Genomic DNA, 27,135 nt, shown 5'->3' on the forward strand with positions numbered 1-27,135 from the left:
AAACTGCTGACCCCTCCAGAGTCCACATATCCCTTCCTTATCCCTGTGCTTCTCTCAGGGTCCCCATTCTGCTGTAGGAAGGACACAGACACTTATGAGGTATTTATTGAACCACCCTATGGAGTGGAATTATCATGCCCATTAAATATATAATATTGAGAGTCTAAAGGATCAGTAACTCACCTGAGATCCATCAACAATTAAGTGGCAGTCTTTGGGCAAAGTCTAAATATGTCCATTCCCAAAGTCATAGCTCACCAATCACTGCATCAGCAGAGTTTTCAAGATTACCAGGGAATTTCTGTGATTTGCAAGCAAGGACCAAAAGAGCTCCTCTTGATCTTTTTTTTTTTTTCTCCTTCTTCTCTTCCTACTGCTCTCAGGGGTTGCTCTGGATTTAGCTCCCACATCTGAAATGAGCAGTGTGCTTCATTTTATTTGAACTAATGCAAATTTGAACTGTGCCATTTAAATATATTCATAAAAATCTTGGTTCAGTAGCCAAAACTGAAACAATGCAAATCTGACTTTAGAGTCACACCTATGAGGAAACCACTCTGGACTACGTGAGGTCTTCAGGAAAGCTTCTTTTGCATAACCTTCCACGGCCCTGTTCAGCAAAGAGTGAAAACCAAGGGTCTTGGAGGAAGAATGGGGAAGAGGAAGCTAGTGACCTATATTATCGTAACCAAACAAAAATCTTCAAAATTTCCCTATTACACAGAGCAATTAGAGGGACCTCAAAACTAGCTGTGCACTTGGCTCTGAGCTAGATTACTTGAAAAATATCTTGTCCTTTAGGGCTCATGATAATCCCCTGAAGCAGATACTATGACTATCCCCCTTTTTACAATAGAGATCTGAAGAGATTAAGAATTATGTAAAGTCACCAAGTGTTTAACAACCGCCCCTCCCAATACTGATACAAGAGAATCATCATTCCCAGCTTTGTATCACACTATCTGCTACCACTGAAATCCAAGCATCTAAAATCAACTCTTTGGTGAACTATTTAAGATACCCAGCCACACCGTTAAAAATATAACTTTTGTCCTGCAAAAACTGTACTAGTTAAAGCATCAATGACAGCACAGTATGATTGTTTGAACTATTTCTTGATAAAGAAAACTTTGTTTGCATTTGAGAGTGTTTTTCTCTTTCTGAAGTTTTGACGCACACAGATAAATAGGCTTCTCTTAAAATTCTAATTCATTCCCATTCATCAAAATGGCTGGGTATGTTGAATAATCATCGAAACGTGTATTCAGCACTTAGACGCTGTTCTAAGGGCTTTATGTGCATTACTCCATTCAAGGTCCACTCAGCCATTTTTGGTAAGTACTACTATTAGTTTTCATATGACAGAGGAGGAAACTGAGGCACATTAAGTTTGGATAACTTGTCCAAGGCTGTGGAGCTTGTAAAGGTGAGATTGAACCCCAGCAGCCTGTGGTCAGTGTTTGTACATCTGTCTTTCAAGTTCTCCAGGCTCCAAAGCTGAAACACCTGAACACAATGAGCCAGAAAGCCTAGGGGCTACTGCCAGAACAGAGTTCTAACCTCGGGCCTGACACATCGCCCTGGCTATCTTCGCTTGCACTAGCACTCCCCAAGGTTCCTTCTGCCACCCCTTGCCTGGTTGAGTCTGCATTCTGCAGATGCGAAATGCAGGGAAACTTCTCCAGGGCCCCCAGGCTGTGGCCCCTCCTTTTGCTCTCCTGTACTCTCTAATGCACCACTGATGTTAACTGTAATTAAATCACTCTTTGAAACAAATAAATCATCATTTGTTTAACATCTATCTCCCCTCCTGACTATATAAACAGTAGCAGTTCCAGAGTTTCCATATAGGTGGGGGCAGGTCATCTACTTGTATTGGGGGGCTTGGTTCCAGTGCTTCCTATTTGATATAAGGGTGAGAAAGGTCAATTGAATACAGAAATAAATAAGTTTGCTGATGAAGATTATATGTGACACCATGGTGTCACCACTGACTGTAAGCTCTATATGGACAAAAATAGCATTTATCTATCACTGTAAACCCAATACCTGGCACTGTGCCTGATGCATAGCAGGTGTATAATAATGTTTTATGGAATTAGTAAATAATTAAAACAGAGCCTGTGACTTCTTATCTGAAAAGGAGGGAAGATAAGACCCAGAGCACAGCTTTTTAAAGCTACATGACATATGAAAACAGGCCAAGGACAGGAATGGCACACAGTAAGTGCTTCATAAATGTCTGCCACTGAATTAGAATTCCTGCCTCTCCTCACTACCACTGCACTCAGCTCCCAGCTTGATAAGAGGGCAACGCCCAGACCTGAAGCCACTGGACTCCCCTGTACACGACCTGGTAGGGGTGAAGACGTTTACACCGGGGTTAGGGTGAAACGACTATAATTAGCACGGGCAGGAATGCAGGGCTGTTAGGGTCCACCTCCAGCAGAAGAGTTATACCTGGGGAAGAGACAGGGCAGCTTTGGAATGAACAAAGTCACAGGAAGTAGAAAAAAAAAAAAAAAAAATCCAGCACAGGCCTACCAGCCACTCAATCCAAAGAATGAAGGTGGTACCGTTAAACTGTGAAGGCACAAATGCTTTGCATTCCCCACCATCTTTCACTCTGTCCCCTCTCCCCCAACCTCTGGCCCCTGGGCTGCAGACAGGGTTAAAACACAAACGAGAGTGTGTCGGCCACAGAGAGGCCTCCCCACAGGCACCTTCACGTCAGACTTTCCTCAGGCAGACGCCTCCCCACCTGTCTCCTCATCTTCCCTCAGGTCACACCTTCCCAGTCTCCAAGTCTCAACTCATAACCACAGCCCCCTGTCCGAAAGAGACCCCCTAATGCCCAAATTAAAATCAGGTCCTTCCCAGCTCTCCCCATACCCTCAAATCCTGCTTACGTCTCCCTCCTAGCACTTATCATAGACTCAAATTGCATAGCCTGTCTTCCCCCCAAATTGTGAGCTTCACAAGGGCAGGGAGGGCTGTCTGTCTCTCACCACCAAGGCCTCAGAGTCAGGGCAGGCCCCAGGGCAGAATATATGAATGACTGACTGACCGAATGGATGGATGGATGGATGGATTTCTCATAACAGTTACCCCCAAACCTCTCCTCTCTTTAGGTTCCAAGAAGAGTGGAATATGGTCCCCAGCACCCTCCCAGACACCGAGTCACAGTCTGCTCAGGCATCAGAAACTCCTCCCAGCTCAGGACTGGGGGCTCCTTCATGGTCCCACCATCCCACCAGGGCTGGGGTCTCCTCACTTCTCCTTCAGGAAAGCTGAGAACAGACCAGGAATGGAAGGAACACTGTCTCTTGGCTAATTCCTCTAATTAAAGACACAGGACAGCCACCCCCTACCTCATCTTGACTTTTTTCCATAGTTTAGAGAGGATTTCCTTATTCCCATCCTTTTACTTGTTCCAGCAAGGCCCATGAGCAACCACTGGCTGGAAAATCACTGCTCCAACTTTCCTTGTTTAACATGCTTAAGTGACTTGCAAGAAACAGGTTTTTAGGCTTGTGATATGAAGATGGGGTGGTGGCAAAGTAGAAAGATCCGGGTTGCAAAGATCTAGAAAATCAGCACCACCATTTATTAGATCTTTCATTTATCAGGTGCAGGACCCTTGGCCCCAATTTCTACATCTGACAAATAGGCATAATGATATTGAACTTGGATGCCTGTTAAGGGAACACCTGAACAACTGTAAAATACTCCGTTGTCCTAGTAAAGAGTTTTTCTCTTGGCATTAAGTAAGGTCTTGGCCCTGAAAGGAAGACTGAGCTTTCGTAGGGGGAGAGCCTGCTCTGCCCCCAGGAGCTGAGTAAGGAAATCACACCGCAAAGGTGCGTTTGAGTAGCGAGAAGCCATTTTAGCCTGGACTCGGTGACCTTGGGTTCTGGTCTGGGTTTGCAAAATGTCTCTCCCGCTGCCTGTCTCCAGAGCCCCAGCACCAGCCCCAGCCCCAGATCCAGCCCAAGGCCAGACCTCTGGCCTGGGCTGGAAGCCTTTCATCGGCTCCCTTGACAACAGCCAAGCGCAGATCTTTGGTGGCGTAGGAAGAAAAAACCTGCCTCACAACCTCCCCGTGAAGCGAAAACACCATCAAGACAAACCTTACAGGGGATTCAGACCCTGGCCCAGCTCTTATCCCCGCATCAAAGCTACCCCCTACTCCGGACTCCCCGGAGGCTACAGCCTCCTCCGTTCCTGGGCGGAGCTGGGCCTGCTGCGAGGGCTCCCCGCCTTCCCGGAGTCAGGCCTAATGGCGGGGGCTTTTCTTTTCACCGCCCAGGGCTGATGCGCTCCCCCCGCCCCCGCCGCCCCCGCCACCCCCGCCGCCCCATCATTAACTGCAAAGAAAAGATCCCGGCCATTTCCATTTCCTCTGCGGCTCAAGAGCTCTGTTGTTATTTAATCCCGTGGCCACCCCGGCAGCATCCTCGATGCGGACGGCTCCACCCATCCACCTGGCCAATTCTCGGCCGCTCCCGCTTCCCCGGAGGGGCGCAAATAGGGGTGGCTGGGGAGAAGCGCCTACAGCAGCAAAGGGCTGTGGCCTTCGGAGGACACAGGGTCCTCAGGCCCGCGTCCCGTGAGGGCTGGGAAACGCACGGAGAGGGAAGCACTAGCCAGGGCAGCTGAGGGCGGGCGGACGCCGGGGCACTGCGGACATTACCCTGGAGTTGGGGGGAAGGGGGGCGCTGCCAGGCGAGAGCCAGGTCTCTAGCTGAGTAGCCAGCATCACCCTGGTGGGTACTAAAGCCGGAAGAGGCCTCGGCCCAGTCGCTGTCCACACCCAAGAAATGGGGGGAGGGGTGGTCTGCGCTTACTCAAGGGAGACTCAGCCTCAGGAAAGGAACCAGATTCACTCAGCTGTACCCACTCCGCCCTTCTTTGATATGGACGTTTGACATTTCCTTAATTTTTGGTAAACACAGCTTCAAGACCCCTCGCCCCCCGACGCCCCTAGTCTACAGAAAGAGAAGGCCCTCAGCAGGGGTCTTCCCGTTCCCCCGCCCTCCCGACTGCCTGCGGCGGGTAGAAATCCCTAGATCTAGGTGTGTCCTCCCCCACCCAGCTCTCAGCCCAGGATCCTGAGGCCGCAGTGCACCCCCGCCCCCCAGCAACACTGACGGTTCCAGCCCAGGCCCGCAGTGGCGTGAAGGTGGCCTTTACCTCCTCTCGCAGGCTGGGAGGGGGTACAGCCCGCGCAGCTGAGCCAGCTGCAGCAGTCGCCGCCGCCCTCCATTCATAAAGGAAAAAAAAAAAAAAAAAAAAGGCAACAACAACCTCCACCCCTCTTTGTAAAAGAACGACGGGCCCTGGAGGAGCGAGAGTCAGCCCCAGCAATCACGGGTTAAGTTCTTTTCCGGCCCCCCATTCATAAAAAAAGGAGCGCGGCGCATGCGCGCGCGGGGTCTCTTGTGCCCACCCATTCATAGAATCGCGAACTGCGCGCGTGCGCACAGGAGCTCCCTGCCCTCCCATTCATAAAAAAGCCATTTTCCCAGGCAGTGGTTGCAACATCGCCGCGGAGGCAGCGAGAGGGGCTGACAGCGCGGTGTTGGCGCTGAGGAGCGCAGGGAGCAGTGCCGGTTCCTCCGGCCGGCGTCTGCGAGGACGGCGGCGTCCGTCCGACCCACTCGGGTTCGGGAATTCACACAGACGTGGAGCAATGCTTGTGACTCTGCGGCTCCTCAAAGTAAGTCCCCGACCGGCTTCGGGATGTGAAGCTGCCCCTCTCTGAGTCGCGATGCGACTCCCCCTCGGGCTGGGGCAAATGGTGCGCTATTTCTAGGCGCGCCTCAGTGTTCCTTCCCTCTCCCTGCGCCTCCTGGAGCCGCTGCGGTGCGCCGCAGCTCCCTGACGCCCTCGGCTGGGCCGGCGAGGCGCTGGGGGTGTTCACAGCTTGGCACTGGCGTTCCCGACCCCCGGGCATTGCCAAGCACGGCTTCCCCACTCTCTACGACTCGGAAGCTTCGTGCGTGTCCCGGGAGTTTGCTTCTGGCCTAGCCTTTTTCCTCCTGCCACCACCGGCCTCGGGCGCTGGAACAGGCGCCTCTAGGCTCCGTCAGGAGCCACCTCTTGGGTCCGGCGGGCGCCCTCGCCCTGGGCGGCTCGCCCACCCCGGGCTCGCTGCCCACGGTGCCAGCTCTGCCGTAGATCTCCCCAGCCCGCCGCAGCGGCCTATGCTCGACGTAGGTTTTTTTTTCCCCTTCGGAGCCGTGAGGGACTGGGTTTTCTTCCCTTCTGCCTCACCCTCGATGGTCAGCGCAGGGCTGGCCGGGACTGGGCATTTCTGCTCTCTCTCTCTCTTTGGCGAGGCGGTTCCTCGCCGTCTGACCTTTGCTCTGCTGCCGCATTTTATGCTGTGCAGCTGCCTTGCAGTTGCCTTTTCTTTCCCCGGCCTCTGCAGGGCCCGAGGCTCCTCGGCCTCCTCGTGCCTCCCTATCCCCGGGCACCGAGCTGTGCCAGGTCCCGGGGCCCCCGGGCCGCGCTGGGGCTGTGGTAGGGGCTGAAGGTGCGTTTCCATAACGCCGGGCGTGTGGGAGCTGGAGGAAGAGGCTGCGTGCGTAGGAGAGATAAGGCTCCCGCTTTCTCTCCTTCCTTCTTGGTGGTACCAGGCTTGACATCACCGAGAAGAGAGAAGGATAGAGACGGTACGTTCTGAAAATTCTGAATCGCCAAGCCTATGGGGGCAATGAAGGGGGGTGAGGGCAAATTTGGCCAGCCAGGACAGCTGGAGCTTGGCTCCATCACCGGGACCAGGGCTTTGCCCAGTTTCTCCTCCATACAGATGATCAAAAAGCATTTAGACAGTAGCTGCTCTTGTGCAAGAAGACGGTTTCTCAATTTTCTTTGATTGGGGGCTGGGGGTTGTAGGCAGAGGAGGCAGGAGAGGCGGAAAATGGTTGCATGGCTTGATGGGCTGAGCGATGGACGGGAGAAGCGAACTGGGCTGGAGGGGCTGGATGGTGGGCAGAGGGAAGAGCTGCTGGCTGCCTCATGCACCAGCTGCTGGATGGGTATCCATATTGCCAGGCCTGGATGAGGGCAGAAGGCTGCCTTCTGGCCCATCAAGGCTCAGAGACCACTTCCCCCCCCACCCCCCAGCATGATTCGCGATGAAAGGAAGGTTGTGGGTTCGGTGGGGTGCCCAGACCCAGTATGAACCTCCTCTTTCCTGCTTCCAAACCAGTGGCATGATTCTCTCCAGTTTGGGGGGAGGGGTGAGAGCAAGTGCATGTCTGTCTGGTTAGCTGATCAAGGCTCTCCAGTCTCTCTGAACCTCTTGGGGGATACAAAGCTGGCAGGTGAAGGCCCAGAGCATTTAGGAAATGTGGGTTTATCAATCTCTTAATAAGCTCGGTCTGGCCTGAGGCCCTACCCAATATTGCACTGGTGATTTCACAATGTTTAGAGTTCCCCCGGATCTTCGTACGAATGGAGCATAAACATCTGAAAGTTTCGGTTTTTCCCTTAGTGTGTGGGTGTGAGGAGGACTAGGAAAGGGAGGGCAGCCATTGACAATGCCCCCCACACCTACCTCTCTCTCTCCCCACCCCCCCAGCCCTCTCTCTCTTTCTCTGTCTCCTTCTCTTTCAGCAGAAGGGTGGGAAAGAAGTTGATGTGTCCAGTGTGAAATCAAATTTTCTCTCTTTCCTAGCCCTTGGGAGGGTCCTCACTTGCCAGAAGGCTCCAGACGAATTCTAATATGAGCAGTGCACATCTTGACCAACTGAGCTGCGTGGCCAGTACTGGGTAGGGGGCATTTTGGTGGCAGATTTCTAAAATCTCCTTGATGGACAAATGTTGGTCAGCTTGATGAGGAAGACTTTAAAGACGTCTCTTGGTTATCTTCCTTTTTAGATTCTGAACTCAAGAGTAAGTGCTTTCCTGCTCATTCGCATGACCTTTACCAAATTACCCTCTGAAATGGCAGCATCTCCTTAAAGCTTTGGTAGGGCGAGGTGGGAAGAGACTGATCCCATGGAATAGTATGATTCCTGGTTAAAGCAGGGCAGAGGCTGGGGGCATTTGGAGCTCGCAGATGTCATTTTTGTTTTCATGCTTCCAGAATAGGTGGAGAGACAGGCTCTTTGGAACTCTCCACCCCCCAACTCTGGTAAACCTGACATTGCCTCTGCCAGAGGTTTAGCTGACTTGAAAAACAAATGAAGGCAGCTTTTCAGTGCAGAATTTGAAAGTCAGTGATTTTAAAACTAAGGGAGGAAAAAACACCCATTAACACCTCCAGAAATGGCCCTTGAGGTGTGTTGCTCTGGGGTTTAATACTTTGGGATCATCAAAGTATAAATACTTTGTGTGGGATTCTCTTCCAATTTCTGATGCTATTAGTCCCTTCATGTGACATCTTCCAGCCCCCACTTTTGGGCCCCCACGAGCATTTTTCTTTCCCCAGGCCATCCTCTTGGGTAGGGCCCAGGTGATGGTACCAGGAGGCTTAGAAAGGAGCCCCTTCTCTTCAGAGAAGAAGGTCAGTGTTCTTAGAAAGTTACGGCATTCAATTTGGTTCTGCATCCAGAGTTGTCTGCCCCTGGGCCCTACTGAGGTGGAAGTTCCCTTGTGAGGAAAACCTCTGGATCTAGGGATAGAATGAAAAATTTTGGATTTAGGATGTCGACATGGCAAGAGTGGAGAAGGTTCCATCTCATGGTCAACTTGGATCTACCTGACAGAAGGGAAAGCAATGACTCATTGGAATATATTTTTACTCTCTCAAAAGAGCCAAAGGAAGAAGGTGATGAAGGGCAACATAACCGAAGACTGTATTACCTCTTCCAGACCAAGGTAGGGGCTGGGTCAAAGCAGATGAGGGGCTAGGAAATGTGCTAAGCTTGGGCCTCAGTCTCCCCATCTGCAGAGTGGGGAGAAGAAACTCCTCCCGAGGGGCCAGGGCCAGCTGAGCAGCTAGCAAGTGTGCAGGGCTGGGGCTGTGCCCCTTGTTACTACTGGGTGCCTAGTAAGGAGGGCTTGGTTGTAAGGGAGCCCCTTCCTCCACAGGAGATGTGGGGTGCTGTGTGATGTAAGAGGCGGAGGATGCTTAGCTCTCGAGGGGGCCTGGGGCCACCCTGCAGATCCGGACAGCTGACAAGGCTGGGGATGTATCCGGGACATGTGGCTGGGTTTAAGAGGCTCCACCGTTCAGCTGTGATCACGATTGTTCTTTCCAAGGACAGTCGGTGGAGGAAGCAAGGGCACCGGGGAGGGAGCACAGATGTGCTGGATGTCGCGGAGGAGGGAAGGGGCCCTTCTGGGGCAGGTGGCCATTTGCAGAAAAGTGGTTTCCCTTGTCTCTTTCTGGTTGGGGGGAAGGGGGAGTCATTTCCTGCCCCATCCCAGGAGTAAGCTAACGTCTATTATTGTAAGTCCAGTTCTTAGTGGAGGGTGGTGAGACAAATAAAATGATCTTGGTGTCAGTGAGAGGGGGGTCCTCCCCTGGGGTTTAGATTTCTGGTCCCCCACCCCCAAACTTTGATGTGGGCCAGTGGTTCCCCAACTGTACCAGTAGTTAACAGACTTCTTCTAGCCCCATTCTTTTCTCACTCTTGACTTCTAATCCCTGTTTAAGGGGATCTGAGCAGACAACAATTGTGAGGGGAATACATCGAAGCCAAAGTTTGTAGCCGGTTAGAATAGCCCAGAGCCTAAGTACAGCAAGACCTCTCCCACTCACCCTAGCACTGGGGCTTTGGAGCTCAGCTGGTTGTGGAAAAAGAAGAGAAAAGGGTTGGGAACTGATAACTGGGGATGGGACAAAGTGAGGAAAAGCAGCTGTTTTTTTTGTGATCTCTGACAGGTTATGACCAGAGGTCAGCTCCTTAGTGCTAGTGGTGGGTGGCAGGGAGGAGCAAGGTTTCTCAGGCAAATCCAGCTGCCTAAATGCTTTATTTGCAGCAGATTGTCTCCCTCAGTGGGGTGTAGGGAAGGCAAGTCCCTGGCTTCCCTCATCCCCCTTCCCCCCCTTTAAAAGTCTTTTCGAAGCAATAAGTCATTATTTAGTTGGAGCTTAATGAACTAAACTGGAGTGTTGTCCCAAAGAACCCAAGCGAGAGTGGTAGATAGTGGTGGGCGGGCTCTCATGAAGCCTAGAGACCTTTTTCTCTGAGCTGTTAAAGGCTTAAACAGCCTTCCCTGAAAGCACCTGCTGGGACTGAATGGGGCAGTGCAGAAACTGCCCTTTCATTCAGAGCCCCTTGCCAGTTTGGCATTAGCTGACCTGTAGTTTTCAAAGTACAACTGTCAGGTTTTCCTAATATTTCCCAACTCCTCTCCCTGGGATAAGTCCAGGGGAGGGGATGGATGGGTGGAACAGACATTTAACATGCCTCTTGATTCTTTCCAGCCAGCCTGCATTGAGCTGTCTGCCGCCTTGATGCTCAGCCCCTCCCCACAGGTACACATGCAATGTCAGGCTCACAGACATTGGGATAAGTCCAGGGGAAGGGGTGGATGGGTGGAACAGACATTTAACATGCCTCTTGATTCTTTCCAGCCAGCCTGCATTGAGCTGTCTGCTGCCTTGATGCTCAGCCTCTCCCCACAGGTACACATGCAATGTCAGGCTCACAGACGAAGCCGCAAATACAGGGCAGTGTGCTCTGGGCTTTTTGATATCCTGCTGATTCAGTATTCTAGGACTCTCTTCTTCTGCCTTCCTTTTACCCTAGCTCCGCCTTCCCTTCCCCACAGACCTGGACCAGGAAGTGTTTACCCTAGCTCCGCCTTCCCTTCCCCACAGACCTGGACCAGGAAGCCACATCCATGAACGTGCCCTAGGGACCCTTAAGTTCAGCTTTATAGGTGGGAGGAGACGGGATTCCCGCCCACTCTAGGCTTTCCTTTTAGGGACTGCTTTGTGGTGAGATCTTACAAATGAGACCCATTCAACCTTAAGAAAACTAAAAATGAAAACACCTAGAAAAATGGGGGTGTGTGAGGTGACAAAAGGGATGCCAAAGAAAATGGAAGTATGTCTTGCGCTCTGACCCTTCCTTTAATGACAGATTTCAAACCCCCAGCCTCTTCTTTCCACACTAAAAATTCCCCTAACTGAGGGCCAGTCTGATGTCAGCCCTGTCTGGCTTCATTTCCAGGCTGGTTGGGTTAAGAACCCGAAGATGGCCCGATGAGGTTCCCTGAGGGCTGGTGGCAGACCTGGGAGACTGGCGGAGTTCATGGCTATAAGAAGGGTGCTTCCGTGCCCTTCCATGAATACCCAGAAGTTATTGCAAGTCAGGGTCGCAGGGCTGAAGTTGCAGCCTCTGGAGCCTCTGCTACCTGGGTTCGAATCCTACCGTGACCACTTGCCTGCTCTATGACCCTTTGTTCTTCCATTTCTTCCTCTGCAAAATGGGTATTATCCTCCAAGGAGATGGTGAGGATTGAAGGAGAAAATCATTGAGGATTTAGCACAGAGCTTGACACCAAGAAATGTTTCATAAATGCTTGCTGCTCCCCTAATTATTATTTTTAGAAGGTTGGAGTGGAGGTAAAAGTTTCCTTTCCTCATGCTAATCAATAAGGCTGCCACCTAAAATTCGATAGAGGTGCTTCTCTGGCTAAGTGGACTGCTGGCTTTGTTTCTCTGTCCACAGCCTTCCAAATTGGCCATCAGTCTCCCAAACAGCCTAAATGAGGCAAAGCCTCCTCTCTCCTATTTGTATTATAAATCTCTTCCTTCCTTGCAGGGGAAGCAGAGTACATATTAAACTGCACTTAAGTTCGGCAGCGTTGCGCAGACTGGAGGGTGGGTGTGTCCCAGTGAGTAGAGATCAATCTTCTAAGCCGAGGACTTGCGGGGGTTTTGAAACACCGTTTAGCTGTGTTGAGGGGTTATCAAACAGGCTGTCGGGAGGTTGTTTTTCTTGTCAGCCAAATGAATTCCACCCTCCTGCGGAGGGTCCTGGCTAATTGGGAGGTGAGGCCATGAAGCCTGAGAAGGTTGGAATGGTACAACTCTGAGCCCCTGGTGGCCGGAAGGCATCTTCCATCAGGGTTATGATAGGGAAAATGCATTTTAGAACATGCCTGCTGGAGCCATCTTGGATGCAGCATGTCCCAAGAGAGCTGAGTCATCGTGGACTGAACCCCCACCCCCATGTCTGGCCCTGAGTGCAGGCCCAGATGTTGACAGCTGTCTCTGGAGGGTGATGGGAGCCTGCTAATGCCAATATCCCCATCGCCTGCAGGCGCTGCTCCCACCCTGGCTTCCTGGGGGGACTTTTCCCATGAATCTGCCTTGTGATTCCAGGGCCTATTAAAATCCCCAAGCATTGCCCATGCCTTTTGCTTCCTCCATAGAAAGTGTGCCCGTTCTTATAGAACCCCAGGAATAGAATCAGGGGAAGGAGAGTGGATAAACTGTTTAGGGGAGCGAGTACCCACAGCATGGCCAGTCCCAATCCTAGTCCTAAGAGGCAAAAAGCCCAACTACATGGGGCAATACAACCTTCAAACTACCACTGACATTTTGTTGGCAGGACCCCGAGTATTTGTGACCTGAGCTTCTGGAATAAGGGAATCGCGTTGTCTTTGTCCTGGATGGGGGTTCTGGCTGAGGCACCTCTTGACTGGCGCCAGAGTCGTCTCCTGTGCCTCTGTCAGCATTTTCCATTCTTCTGCCTAGTCACACCTTTTCCTCCAGGCAAAGTCTGGGACCCGGGGCTCCTAACCTTCTTCTCTTGACCCCAAACCCACTTATTCTAGAAGCAAGGCTTTGGAGTGCCTGCAAAGAATAAAGTGGGCTGAGGTAGCATTCCCCTGAAGTTCTGCCCCATGGCCATCTTGATCCTTGGAAAAACTCCTCTCTCTGAATGCTTAACTAACATCCCCCATCCAGCCCTGACCCCAGGATCCCCAAAGGAGGGCTGCTTTGGCAGATGACTATTTCTTGGTGGCAGACCTGCCAGACACTTAAGTCTAACTCTGCCATGGGGCAAGTCTCCTCTTTGAAGACAATGCTCTCCTGACATGTGGAGGGAACACAGAGGCAGGAGGCAGGCTACCTCTAGGCAGACATGCTCTGAGATGGGAGAAACTATGCACAGACATCTCACTTAAGTAGATAGGACTGTGGGAGCAAAGCCCTTGTTCATGAGCCCATAGTTCATGCCTTTGCGAAGGGGAAATATCAGTTGACTGAGCAATGAACCTTGCAGAAAAGACTTAATGCTTTGTTTTTGCAGTATACAGGTGACAACCTTGTGGATAAGCTCCCTTTCATCCACTTCATGAACTTCGCATCTAGACCTAGCTCTTTATTTCAGACAGGCTGGACAGCATCTAAGGAGGCCCTTCCCCAATTTAACCATTTCTGATCAAACTGTTGTTTCCAAGCAGGGGAAGTATAATACAGAGTTGCCCTGAATGCCTTTTTTTTCTCTCTTCATTCTTTACTATAGACATTGATAAGTATGGATGTGTCACTCGGGGCAGGTGTCATTCTCCTATGATTGGCATACTGGGATGACCAGCTGTGTCCCAAGTCTGGAGGGATACAGGGTTAGAACTGGAAGTGGAAACCTATCCACATCCCCTTCTTAGGCATCACCTTTGAGGCAAGGTGAACCTAATAACGGAGGTACAGGGTCAGCTCTCCAAATTAGACCATCATTAGCGTCTTGAAAAAGCATTTACCGAAACCCCATCCCATAGCACGTTAACCCAATGGTCTTTTTTTTCTTTATTTTCGCCCCCCCCAAAGGTGGTTATCTTCCCCTTTTATCCGAACCCTGGCTATCTGTTCTGTCCCCCACTCCCAAGCCCAGTGGAATCTTCCCAGAGTCTAATCTTTCTCTGGGATTCCAAATTGTGCCCCTTGGGCAGAGGTCTTGGCCTCTGTTGCTATTTCTTTAAATTGATCTCCAGCCGAATTCTGAATGTAAAGGTCAGCAGGCGAGGAAATGGCACTTCTAATAGAAAACAATGTGCACTTTCTAAATTTGAACCAAGCCGTTTCCGCTCTTTGATTTAAGTGACTTCCTGGGGTTCCGTGTCAGGCACTGCAGTTGAATCTCTGGCCGGATTCCAACTTAAAATTGCACTCTCTCGGTGAAATTAGAAACTGATCCAGGGTTGGCTTAGCTATTCTAGTAAATAGCATTTAGGCTGAATGTTCAGCTCAGCACTTGGCAATGGGTGATGTGAGTGCCCCTTGGGAGGATTTCCCATCCAAGTTGTCAGAGGTGCACCTACCCAGGGGTTATTCGCCACTAGATGTTGCTGCTCTTAGAAGTAGTGGTAATAAGTTAATATCCTGGATGTGCAGGCCTCAGATACAGCTCTTCCTTCTCTTGTGATTATCTGAAATAACGGCTTTTGTTTATCCAGCTGAGAAACTACATGGGAGCATACAGGGACTGTCTGTCATGGTCACCACATCCTTAGCACTCAGCACAACGCTTGGTACTTATTAGTCGTGCTTATTAGTGCTCAGGAAATCTAAACTGTTGCTCTCTGGGATGGTGATAAATTAGAGTATGTGCTGTGTGTCAGGCAAAATGCTAGGTCCTAGATATGCATTTTCTCATTCAGTCCTCACAAGAACCCATTTTACAGATGAAACTACTAAGGCGTAGAGGTTAAAGAACCTCATTCACAGTAACACTGCTAGGCAGAGGTGAGAATTTGAACTGGGATCTGATTCCAGAGCCTGTATTTATAACTGCTAAGCTGTATCTGTCTTAAATCAGGAGCATGTTTCATGGGGGTTATAAGAATGAACTTGGACGGCACAGGTTTGAGCTCTAGTTCTCCTACTGATGGTTTTGTGTGACTGTGGACAAGTTACTTTGAACATTAGTTTCCTGTAACTAGAAAAGGGATAATAATAGTAGTTACATTTTAGGTTTATTGTGAAGAGTCAATGACGTAATAAATATGGTGCTTAGAAGAGTCCCTGGCACATAGTAAGTACTAAATAAGTTATTTCTACCACTTACTATTGTTGTTGTTGCTGTCATTATTAATAATCTAAGCCATAATGCTGGAGAGTCCACCAAAGGAATTCCAGTTCCCATCTCATTTGGGCTCCCAAGGACCTGACGGGGGGTGGGGTGGGTGTGTTAACAGGCCACATACTGATGCCTGGAATCCATTCTCTCTTCCGCCCCCGACTCCAGGGCCCCTAGAAGCCTGTTTCTCTGCACAGCCCAGGACCTCTGGCCCCATGGAGCCCCCGATCCCACAGAGCGTCCCCTTGACTCCCAGCTCAGTCATGGTCCAGCCCCTTCTGGACAGCCGTATGGCCCACGGCCGGCTCCAGCACCCCCTCACCATTCTTCCCATCGACCAGATGAAGACCAGCCACGTGGAGAACGACTACATCGACAATCCTGGCCTGGCACCCCCCACCGGCCCCAAGCGGACCCGGGGCGGAGCCCCAGAGCTGGCCCTGACCCCCGCCCGCTGTGACCAGGACGTCACCCACCACTGGATCTCGTTCAGCGGGCGCCCCAGCTCTGTGAGCAGCAGCAGCAGCACGTCCTCTGACCAGCGCCTCTTAGACCACATGGCCCCGCCGCCCGTGGCCGACCAGGCCTCCCCGAGGGCCGTGCGCATCCAGCCCAAGGCCATCCACTGCAAGCCCCTCGACCTCAAGGGCCCGGCCGTCCCCCCAGAGCTGGACAAGCACTTCTTGCTGTGCGAGGCCTGCGGGAAGTGTAAGTGCAAGGAGTGCGCGTCCCCCCGGACGTTGCCCTCCTGCTGGGTCTGCAACCAGGAGTGCCTGTGCTCCGCCCAGACGCTGGTCAACTATGGCACCTGCATGTGCCTGGTGCAGGGCGTCTTCTACCACTGCACCAACGAGGACGATGAGGGCTCCTGCGCCGACCACCCCTGCTCCTGCTCCCGCTCCAACTGCTGCGCCCGCTGGTCCTTCATGGGCGCCCTCTCCCTGGTGCTGCCCTGCCTGCTCTGCTACCTGCCTGCCACCGGCTGCGTGAAGCTGGCCCAGCGCGGCTACGACCACCTGCGCCGCCCCGGATGCCGCTGCAAGCACACGAACAGCGTCATCTGCAAGGCAGCCGCCGGGGACGCCAAGGCCAGCAGACCCGACAAGCCTTTCTGACACCTGGGGTCGAGTCCCGGCGCTTCCCCCTGGGAACTTGGTTCCCTGCTCACACCTGAGAAGGACCACCACAGCGAGGCCAGAGGTTTTAGCATCCTCAGGCTGACCCTGCCAGTCTGCCCACTCCCTACCCCCAGCTTCTGAAGAAACAGAGACCACAATCACCCATCCTTCTCTTCCCCAAAAGGATGAAGAAGCACTTTGGGTTTGTTTTTTTTTTTTTTTCAGGGTCCTGGAACTTTGTGTGAAACAGATAGTGGCAGGGGCGTGGTGTGGTTTGGGGGCGATTTTTCTTTTTCAGAAGATGGAACACAGATGTGGACACATATCCGGAAGTTGCAACTGCTTGAATGCCTTCCCAGCCCTCCTCCTCCCTCCCTCTCTCCCCGCTCTTTTGCATTCCCTCTGGCTGCCTGGGAGGAATCGGTAACTGAGTGGCCAGGGGACCTTGGAAGAAGACCCTTGGAGTTTTGCCGTCTATACCTTCTTCTCCCAGCCTCTACCCCGGTTTGCCCCCGACATCTTGGGGAAGGTGTAGACCCTGGCGATCCCTGTTGTATATACTTGGGAGCCCCCCTCGTTCCTCGCTCTGCCCGGAGCCACGGATGGATTTAGGAACCACTGCACAGTACCTTTTCTCCCTTCCAGCTTCCTCACTAACTCTTGGGGGTGTTCCACTCATAACACCGTCCTTCGGCTCTTACTGGGTCACAGACTCACCCGCCCGCTACGTGTCCCAAGTTCTCTCTACCCAGATCTTTTCCAGAAACTTTATGGGTAGAGAAGGCCAGGGCGGCAAATTCGAGACCAAATAGCATTTTGCCAATGAGTCTGAGGCTGTGGTCTCTGGATCCAGTCATCATGTTTTTATAGAATCATTAAACCAGATGCTAACGGTGTTTTAAGAAATAATAAAACACTTGCTTCCTTTTGGGCCACCCCCAGGAAGGGCTGATTTCAAAATCTGGGGGGCGAGCAACCTCAAGGAACACAATCCCCCTCCCCACCAAGAAGAGGATTTTAACAGCAAAGAAGAGAAGCAGCACCTCCCATTGGCAGAGTGAGAGTTGAGGCGAGCTGGGTGTGGGTTTCTTCTCTCCTGATTCTGCTGCTTGCTGTCATAGCCTTTTGTGTACAGTGTCTGTATCTTTAATGTAAATAGACAGATGATGAAAAAAAAGTCTATTTTAGTGTTAGGAAGCCCTGGCGGGGGAGTCAGAAGAATGCGGGTGGGGGAAAGATTCTCCGGGGGCTTCTTGGGATTGAGCCCTGCTTCTGTGCGTGGCTACATGAGCCCCTCCCAACAGCCCCCAAAGACGTAGCAACTCTTTCTCTCAAGGTGCTAAAGGACTCAGAAAGTGCAGCTCGTCCGGTGGGTAGGTACTTGTTGCATTCAAAAGCTGTAGTGTGTCCGGTCCTTCCTCCCTAGCTATTGTGCGGGGTTTTTGCTTAGTGTGGTATTTTGTGCCTCCCTCTCTTTCCCCCCATGAGAGAAAGTAGTCTGGGTCAGAAAAGCTACCCCAGCTGATATTGGAAGTGCTCTAGGCACAGCGTTTGTAGCATTTCCAGTTTGTTCTGTAGGAACAGAACAGCCTCCAGGAAGGAGGCAGGTAGCTGTGATTGATGGTCATGCACCCAGTGCTTCTCAAGGACTTTTTTTTTTTTTCCTTCTTGAAGACTAGTAGTAACATCTTATGATTTAGAATAAGTTAATTGTAACCGTAGGTATTTATTGACTGGTGGAAAGGAGGGGAGGGTCTTATTATTTTAGGCTTTATTTATATAACATATGCTGGCTTGTAAAAGGCAAATATGAAATACTGCATCTGCGTTTTCTAAGGCTGATTCCTGTAGCTACCTTTGCCACAGTCGTGATGGATGTATGGATATTCTTGCACAAATCAGAGGGAATGGTAGAAAAAACACATTCAGCCAACCACTTATCCTAATTGAATGTATCAGATGTGTACTGAAGGGACTGGAGATGTTTTCCTCAGAACTGGTGTGCAGAGGTTACCCCAAAAAAGAGAGGGCACACGTCCTCTCTTGGTGAGACCTCAGAACTTTTCCCAAAGCCCCTCCCTCAAATGTCTCCATGGGAAACTTGACCCAGTGGCAAGTTGCACTTTGGTGATCTTTGGAGTTCTACACGCCCATTCTGTGGAGAATTGATTTACATAAGCTGTGCATACACACACACACACATACATACATACATATACCCCTACCCCACAGTCTCTATCTACATAGACCCTGTTACCTGGCAAACAGCCTCCTGAACCCTGACTTTTTGTGTATATAGCTATAAGCATGGATTTTTCTGGGTTTTGGCTTTCTTTTTTCCCTTCCCCCTGTCTTGGCTTGTTCTTTTTGGTTTGCATCTAGCCTGCTAGATGGATGTCTGCAGAACTCTCTGTGTCCTGTGTGCTCAACTTCGGTTCACCCAGCTTTGTTGCATAGCTATCCCTCAGCATGTTTTCCTTGGCAAAAAGAAAACTGGCTTGCCCATGGCCCCCGGGGGCCAGTCAAGGACCACTGAGGGACCTAGCTCTCAGAAACACGACACATTTCTGTGGCTGCTTCTGGCTGGTTGCGTGTCCTGTCACCAATGGATTGCTTGGCTGGATTATGCCTCGTGTTGACCTTTTTTTGAAAAGTGCCAGCTGCTTCCCACTTCCGTTCAACCTGGGGTGGCTGGTGGTTCTGCCTGGAACCGGGGGTGGGATCCACAAACCTGGGTCCAGGATGCTTGTCCTAAGGGGCCAAGGCTGCTTCCCCTCAAGGGTGGGTTTGTGAAGGCCCAACACTCCAGCCGGCACCCTGGGAACTGGGTCTAGGAGAGCCCAGCCCTCGCAGGTAGATGACGGGGTACAACCAAGGCTCCTCAAGGTCACTGGCTGGGAGGAGTCAATACCAGTGCCCGCTATTGATGTGGGCTCTTCACAGCTGACAGAGATGGAAGACTATCACGTGATGCGCCTGGTTCTTTCCGCGTTCCGTCTGCGTGCATCCCTGTTGGGCATCGAGCGAGGGGCCCAGTTAGATTATGATGAGCCCAAGTGTGGAAAGTGTGGGCTGGGACCAGCATCCAGTTCCCGTCACCTTCATGGTCTCTGTGCTGCCCCAGGAGATGTCCGGTGGGGTGTAGGCAGCACAACTTGGCACTGTGCAAGTCACCAGGGCATCCCGCAAACTTCACTGGCCTTCTGCTTCATGCCTTTGGTAAGCATTTTCATGCCCTCTGCTTACTGTGACAGGTGATGACAAATCTTACGCTGCCATTTTTTGCTGCGGGTAACTCTGTGGTGTCTTACCTTGCTTTCTCTTCTCACTGCCCCACGGTTTGGTTTCATGTTACAAACAGAAAAGCTGTTCAAGGGTCCCACCCTGGCACATTTTCCCTCTTCACTGTAACCCCTTCTCACCCCACATCAAAAGTTACCACAGAAGGTTTCCTTTGTATAGAATATTTATTTTGAAGCTCTATTTTAATAGTATTTATTTTAGAAAGTCTACTATTGTAAGAGTTCTTCTGTTTGTGAAGAAAAAGCAAGTTAAAAACTGAATGTACTGATCTAGAAAATATATATAAATATATATTGTTAAATATACACAGGACTGCCGTTTCTCTGTGTGTCTGTGTGTTCACACTCCCAACATCGTCACCTAGCAAGGTGCCACGTTTGTCAAAGAACAAATGGAAATGAGTAGCCAAGCTCTGGCAGACAAAGGCAGGGGGAGAGGGCGCCTGGCCCTTGTCCTGCCTCTAGGATGACCTGAGAGTCGGTGGAGGAAAGCTTCACTTTCTTACGAAGCTGAATCCTGCCAGGTGCTAAATCCTCTGGCAAGCCCTCCCCTACACGAGGGTGCATTGGTAACAGATGGACAGCAAAACTGGGCAGTGGGAGAGGTTCATCTGACCTACCTAGTTGACAAATTCTGCAACTCTCCTTTTAGCCTTGGTGCCCCCAAGCAGATTTTCATGTACATACACATACAGGCTTACAGAAGGCAAACACACAAGCCCTTGGCAGTTTCCTTATTTTCACTAGATTGGTGCATATTGCACAAAACCCGTCCCCTTTGACCTCTAAAGACTTGCATCTATTAGATGACTTGCCTCTGCCTTTCCAGTGCACCTTCCATCTACCTATCCCTTCATCTCCCCACCACGCAGCCACTTCTCAGATGATCTTACTTTCGATTCATATGCCGATCACAAGGAACGTTTGACTTTTATGTGAACACATACCTCTTGTTTGCTGAAAGAGGAATTGAGAAATAAAGACATTTTTCTGTTACCAGTAAGTGGGGTCCGACAGCCAACAATGGTGGGCAGAAGGGGCTGGAGGGAGAGGTGAGATCAGGAGTCCTGGGTCCAGCTCTGGTTTTCTCTGGGGTCTTCCAAGTCGTTGTGAAAGCCTTGGGGTCCTCTTTGAGACCTCCAAACCCATTGCATTCCAAAGATTCCCTGGTCACTGTCCAAGAAGGCACAAAAGATGTCCTTCCTCATTGTGGTCTTGTCTGCTCCTTCTCCGCCCGACCTTGTGGCCTGTCCCACTCCTGCATGATGGCGTCTTCCTTCACTGACAAGTAACTGACACTTGGAGGTGTTTTTTTTTTTCCTTGGCTCGGTCCCAGATACTGCACCAGGCTTTAAGTCTTGGGTGTCCTGATAGGTGGGGACAGGGTCAGGCCTGCCCCTGGTTTAATTTTTTTTCTACTGCTTAGACTCACCCAAATACTCTTGAGGAAATGGGAGCTAAACAAACGTGAGCTTGTTTTTTAAAATAGTGTCCAGAGAAAAAGTTCCACATGTGCCTCCATTGTCTTTCTTTCTTTGACTGGCCCTGTTCCTCTTTGTTCCCAGTTATGAAATGACTTAGGTAGCTTAGCATGTAGTGAATGGTTCCATTTTGCCAGGCACTGAACACACTTGGCCGAAAACCATTGTTAGTTACCTCTTAGAGATGCAGAAATTGAGGGTCAGAGAAGGTGTTACATGCCTGCTAGTTACATGGTTGAAGGGTAGACGGGAAAATGGAAAGTTGAAGGTTTAGCAACTTAATTTGGGGAAGAAGCACAGGATGGAATAAAAAGACTACCCAGTGATAGAACTAAAAAAAAAAAAAAAAGGGAAGAAGAAGAATTTCAACCCTCTCCACACTCATAACCACACACCTCCTATGAGGGCACCACAAGCCTGACACTCATCCAGCAAAGAGAGAATAGTGGGGGCAAGCTGGGGGGAGGTCCCAGCTCTGATGGCAGACAACCAGAGCCCCTTGGGCAACTTTGTCATCAGGCCAGGAGGCCCCCAGCCCCTCCTGCAGCTCCCCAGCTGGCCCCTGCATCCTGCTGAACCTGCACCTTGAAATGAGCTCAACTTCCCAAAGTTCATTTGTGAGCTCATCGAATGCACCCCGGCAGACAGCTCCATGATGGAGGTGTATGCCAGATGAAAGCTGAGAGGACGTTTTTAAGAATCTTAAGTTTATTCATCGGAACTTTAATAAAACAATATGTCCATGGCCTGGGGCAGGTATAATTTTCATAATTTATGGGTCTCTGAGACAGGAAGAGAGCTCAGGGTTTTATTGTGTTTTGCACGATAAACGGCATTCCAATTGTCTACATGATGTTCCTTAAGGACTGTTGTCTGGCAGGAACACAGGCCTTCTGGAGCCCACCTGGGCCTCAAGGCCCGAGGCAAGGGATAATTATGAATACATCTGTATCTTTTAAGCAGGAGATGATTGAAAAACTCCCTAGTTTCCTTCTGTCATTAGAAGACACTTCCTCTGCCGACACCTATATTAACATTTAACTGTTGCAAGGGTTGGAACCCTCCCTGCTCCCTTCCTCCCCCACCTTCTTTCTCCCTTGGGTCTGGCCTCTTTCTTTCCTGTACCTGAAGAGACTATGTAACCAGTGTCCTGACTGGCTCCACTCCCACTGGGCGTGGTGAGGGAGGGAGTGGCTTCGGACACTGAACAGAAAATCCACCAGTGACAAAGCAAGAGAAGAGCTTCAGGTGATTCTCTATTGGAGTCAGTAGTTGGAATACCTTCAGTATTCTAGAAAGCCTTCACAGAGTAACAGGTCAAGTGGCCTTAGGAAACCATTACAAAAGCTACTGCTTCTGAGCAAAGACACTGCATTATCATTTACAGTCTTGAAAACAATCAAATTAGGTTGATATAAACTGTCTCATTTTATAGAGGAGAAACCCCCGAGGCTCAGAGAGGGTAAGTCACTCACCCAAGGCCACACAGCTGATAAGTGGTGGACCTTCCTCCACAGCCTGGGTACTGCATGCTAAGGTCCTATTCTAACTTTCAGACCCGATCCAAAGATCACCTCCCCTGGGATGCCCCCTAGTGCTTCTGTAGAAGTCAGTAGAGTAGGTGATCTTTAAACAAGAATACATAGACTGATTGGGATGGGACTGGACCCCGGGTATAAGCACCGCTTCACAGCACCCCATATGAAATATTGCGGCCCCATCCTCAAACTGATCTCAGGAAGGATGCTGTGTTACCACATGACATTGTAACAACCCTCCCTACGTTGCTCTTGGCCAGCCTTCCTCATTTCCTCTGCAATTAAAAGAGGAATTGCTTCCCCAGACCTGTGGAATTATTTGGGCTATGGTGGCCAGAGACAAGAATCTTAACAGGGGAGAGGGGGAGCTGTAAGTCAGCCCAGCTAATTCAGAAGTGTAGTCTGGTGGCTTGTGGGTGTGTGGGGCGGCAGAGCTGCTCTGGGAGAGACGCACACACAGGCTTTAAGGGAGAAGGTCCCCCTCTGGGCTTCCAGGGGCAAAGTACAAAGAGGGCACAGACCAGGGCCACAGCAGCCCGGGTGGAGTGGAAGGCAGCAGGGCTAGGGTCTGGGGACCCCCATGTTTATAAGCTGAGTTCCTCCCAACCCCCCAGGCTACTGCTTGACCAGTTTCTAGGCAATGCTCCAGCCAGCCCTGGATTACCAAGGCTCTCTGAGGTGCCGGATCTAATCGGATTAAAGAGCTAGTGTCCATCCAGACGGAGCCGTTTCCCAGAGAGTGGGCACAGCCAGGGCCTTGGGCCTCACTGAGAAGTGACTGCCACTTCCGCAGGCCCCTCCTCTTAGGGCCATGTGCTGGGAAGAGCAACTGAGCCTTATGGTCCCAATGCCCAGGGCCCTGCTCTGCCACCTTCTCCAGTTGTGACCTCAGGAGGGTCACTGCCCTTCTAACAGAAGTTGGAGGATTCGACAGTGGCTGTGTGCAACACTGATAAACGTTGTTACCAATATCTTAGAGGTGAAAACATGTCTCATAGAACAGCGGAGAATAGAAGAACTCAGTCTCCTTTCCTCTTAGCCTCAGTTTCTCCGTCTTTAGCCTGGAAGTGTGGACCACGTAGGCAGGACATCACAGACTACAGCCCACAGTGTTTTCAAAAACTGTTGGTTGTTCTTTGAAAATGAAGAGGTTTCCAAGCCCAGATCTAAAACTTCTCATGAAAAATAAAAAGCGCTGGCAGGGGACTTCCCTGGTGGCGCAGTGGTTAAGAATCTGCCTGCCAATGCAGGGGACATGGGTTCAAGCCCTGGTCCTGGAAGATCCCACATGCCGCGGAGCAACTAAGCCCGTGCGCCACAACTACTGAGCCTGCACTCTAGAGCTCTCGAGCCACAACTACTGAGGCTGTGTGCCACAACTATTGAAGCCCGCGCGCCTAGAGCCCGTGCTCCACAACAAGAGAATCCCCGCTCACCGCAACTAGAGAAAGGCTGCGTGCAGCAACAAAGACCCAACACAGCCTAAAAAAGTAAATAAATAAATAAATAAATTTAAAAAAAAAAAAAAAAAAAACGCTGGCAGCTCTGGGCTCCCCATTGCAGCAAATGGTCAGGGCTGAAAGGCAACTAACGGCCTTTTGCTAACAGGGCAGGGGCCCCTCACTCTCACATAGTATCCCTCCCACCCCAGTTCACTGCCCGAGTCCCCTGGGCTGAGCGCCGGCTGGCACTGATCATGGTGTTTGTACCTTGATGTCCCTTAGCCCAGCCTGCTTCTCTTTTTTACATCATTTGCCTGCTCTCTGCTCCTGACACCAGCTGGTGTCAAGTCTGACTGGTCTCCTTGGGCAGTTGAACCCAAAACAGATGTCCCAACCCCCATCTAGAGGGCTTCCTAAGGATGCCCACCCTGTAGGCATGTCACTCAGGCACAGGTGCCAGAGTCATAATCCCAGAGAGGACATCTGAAGTCATGGAAGTCAGTGGTTCTTAGCCTAGGATTTGGGGGTAGGGGGGCGGGGTAGAGGGAGCCCTTTGACACTGTAGATAAATTTCTGTGTGTTTGTGCTTTTTGTCTGAGAGACACTTTCCAGATTCTCAGAGGGGTATGTGACCCATCAAAATGTGAAGAATCACTGGTCCGATCCACCCACCTCCATCATATGGATGGGGAGGTGAGGCCCTGAAAGCAGCTTGTCCAAGTCACGCAATGGGTTGGCTGCAACGCCAAGAAGAGGAGCCAGGCTTTCTGTCTCTCTAGGAAACTGTGGTTTTCAAGCACTTGTGAGCCAATCTAGTGTCTCCTACCAAAAATTCCCCAAAAGTGACATCAAGAGCAATGATGATACCAGCACCCCCCTCCCCCCTCAGTCTCGCCCCGATTCTCTCTGATCTTTACTGGGCTTCTTCCTGCCCTCCTGCAACTCGTTGTGATGACCTGTTCCCACCTGTCTGTTCACAGCCTGTCTGTTCACCCCTAGAGATGAGCCCTTGTTCTGAGGCTTCTTGTTCATGACTTCAGGGCTGCCTGGCCTTTGCCACGGCGCACATAGAAGCTTTCCACCGCGGTAAACCCGCAGGTCACTTGCCAGTGATGGGCAGCACTCCAGGGTCCGGGCCTCTGTCTTCTCCCAGCCACACCCACTGCCCTGAGCATCGGGATCAGTATTTCCATATACACCACACCCCTTGGGAAGCTTCCAGCACGGCATCTGGCATGTGAGTGGCAGTCAATAAATATTTGTTAAATGTGTTAATTAATTAATGATATACCGAGAGGAGAGTCAAAGGGGAAGGGACAAGTGGCCTCAGACTTTATTTCTGTCCTAAAGCTAGCCATGTGAGAGGATGTTGGATTTCCACCACGTAATCAGAATGATGTAAACAATAGGACCAGCTTCTACCTCGTGTGACTGGCACTTGAGTATTTAAAGCCTGGTGCCAACTGAGTGCTTTTGATCCATTATTTCCTTTCATCCTCACTCTGTGGCTGTACTTTTATTACCCCCATTTTACAGATGAAGAAACTGAGGCTCTAGAAGGCAAAGTCATATGCCCAAGGTCACACAGGCCTGACTACAGAGCCTCTGCTTTCCTACCTGTGCTCCCACCCCTGGACACTGGGAAGAGGCAAAGCAAGGTGTCTGGCCAGCCAATTATGGGGATGGCTGATGTGTGGGAAGAGGCTGGAGCCCTGGCTGCAGAGGAGGAAGACCTGGCTGCATTGCTGTAGAAGCAGTCGTGGAATGCAAAGGTCTTAGGGGCCAGTAGTATGCAGAACTGAATCTGGCAAATTCCTAGCCCTCTGCTCCCTTCACCACTTGCCTGTGACAGAACATCCCCAAGGAGGAAAAAAGGAAGTCAGTTTAGGAACATATGTTATTTGGTTCCCCTGGCCCTCCTAGAAGAGGTATGGTTACCAGAAGCATTAATTAAGGGTCAGTACTGAATATTCACCACTCAGACCAGGCCAGCATGAGAGCTATTACTGATCAGCTTCAGGGAAAAAAATCAGGGTGGTATTTAATTTTTTAAAATAATTTAAAAAGTCAAATTATAACAGGAATGTTACAAAAAAGAAAACAACAGGGGGAAAAAAAAAACTCCCCACCATATTCCCAGCCTCAGTTTAACATTTTGCTATATACCATTCGTTCATTTAACAAATAGTGAGTGTCTACTATGTGCTAGGGACTGTCCTTCCATCTTTAAAGCCATACATGGGCTCACGCTGCACAAAGCTGTTCCTGCAAAATGCTTTTTTCACTCGACAACACACCTGGACTTTCTTCCATACCTCCGTCACTCCACTTTCTCCTTTTTAATAGCTGCTGCTGCATGTTATTTTTTTTTTATGCCTCATAGGTTCCTCTTCCCACCTCCCCTGTGATATGCTCTGCTCTCCACACCGAGCCACCAACCTCAGCTAAACCACACTAGACACACCCTCTGCTCACCCTGCCCAAGGAGGTCATTGGTCAAAAACAGGAGCCTCGCTGGGCCGTGACTGTGTGTGTGATGGGGCAAGGTGGGTGGCAGGGCTGCACACAGGGCAGCCCATTGGGGCCATCACTGGGGGACACAGGAAAGTCCTCTCTCCCCAGAAGAACTGCCAAGTGGAACATCTCCAACATAGGGCAAAATCCTATGTAGTGCAGCATTCACCTTAAAGATGACCATGAAAATAAACAGGAGGGAACAGGAGGGAAGGCGAAAGGCAATTGTCTTTAAGATACACAGCTTTCACTGGGCTGGCAGCTCCAGGTCTGCACAACTTAGAGATGTGTATTCCACAGTGACCATTGTTTATTTATCCAATCCTTTATTGTCACTGCCCTTAAAATGCTCCAGCTCCTCCCTCCTCTTGAGTGTAAGCTGGATTTAGCGATTTGCTTCCAAAGAATAGAGCATGGAAAGGGAAAATCAGTAACTTTTCAGTGGAGAGATTTGGCAGATGCCATCTTGACCAAGTGATCCAGGTTAAACAGCACCAGTAAAGTCACGTTAATGTCATATACTCCCTGAAATCATGTGACGAGAAGGCATGTCACCCCTCCTATTCTTCCCCAAATTCATAGCCTCTGTTGAAGCATGAGAAAACAGCAGACAAACTCAAATTGAGGGAGATTCTACAAAATACCTGATCAGTACTCTTCAAAATGTCAAGGCCATGAAAAAGAAGGAAAGAGTGAGAAATTGTCACATACTAGGAAAGACAGAAGACATGCAACATGGTGGAAAAA

At 50.5% G+C, this 27,135-nt stretch overlaps 1 protein-coding gene across 3 annotated transcripts; it reads left to right on the forward strand.

Moving 5' to 3' along the window:
* The first annotated feature begins 5,101 nt into the window (after positions 1 to 5,101).
* On the forward strand, positions 5,102 to 19,719 carry SPRY4 (sprouty RTK signaling antagonist 4). 3 transcript variants are annotated; one of them, XM_082454286.1, is made up of 3 exons: positions 5,102 to 5,719; positions 8,765 to 8,829; positions 15,162 to 19,719. In XM_082454286.1, the coding sequence occupies exon 3, from the start codon at positions 15,209 to 15,211 to the stop codon at positions 16,106 to 16,108; it is 900 nt and encodes a 299-aa protein (XP_082310412.1). In that variant the 5' UTR covers positions 5,102 to 5,719; positions 8,765 to 8,829; positions 15,162 to 15,208; the 3' UTR covers positions 16,109 to 19,719. The 3 variants fall into 3 exon arrangements, with proteins under 3 accessions (XP_082310412.1, XP_082310411.1, XP_082310413.1); XM_082454285.1 differs by lacking the exon at positions 8,765 to 8,829; XM_082454287.1 differs by lacking the exons at positions 5,102 to 5,719; positions 8,765 to 8,829 and adding an exon at positions 10,771 to 14,948.
* The last annotated feature ends 7,416 nt before the right edge of the window (positions 19,720 to 27,135 follow it).

The sequence above is a fragment of the Balaenoptera physalus genome, assembly GCF_965194825.1.
Source record: "Balaenoptera physalus genome assembly, chromosome: 3".
Lineage (NCBI taxonomy): Eukaryota > Metazoa > Chordata > Mammalia > Artiodactyla > Balaenopteridae > Balaenoptera > Balaenoptera physalus.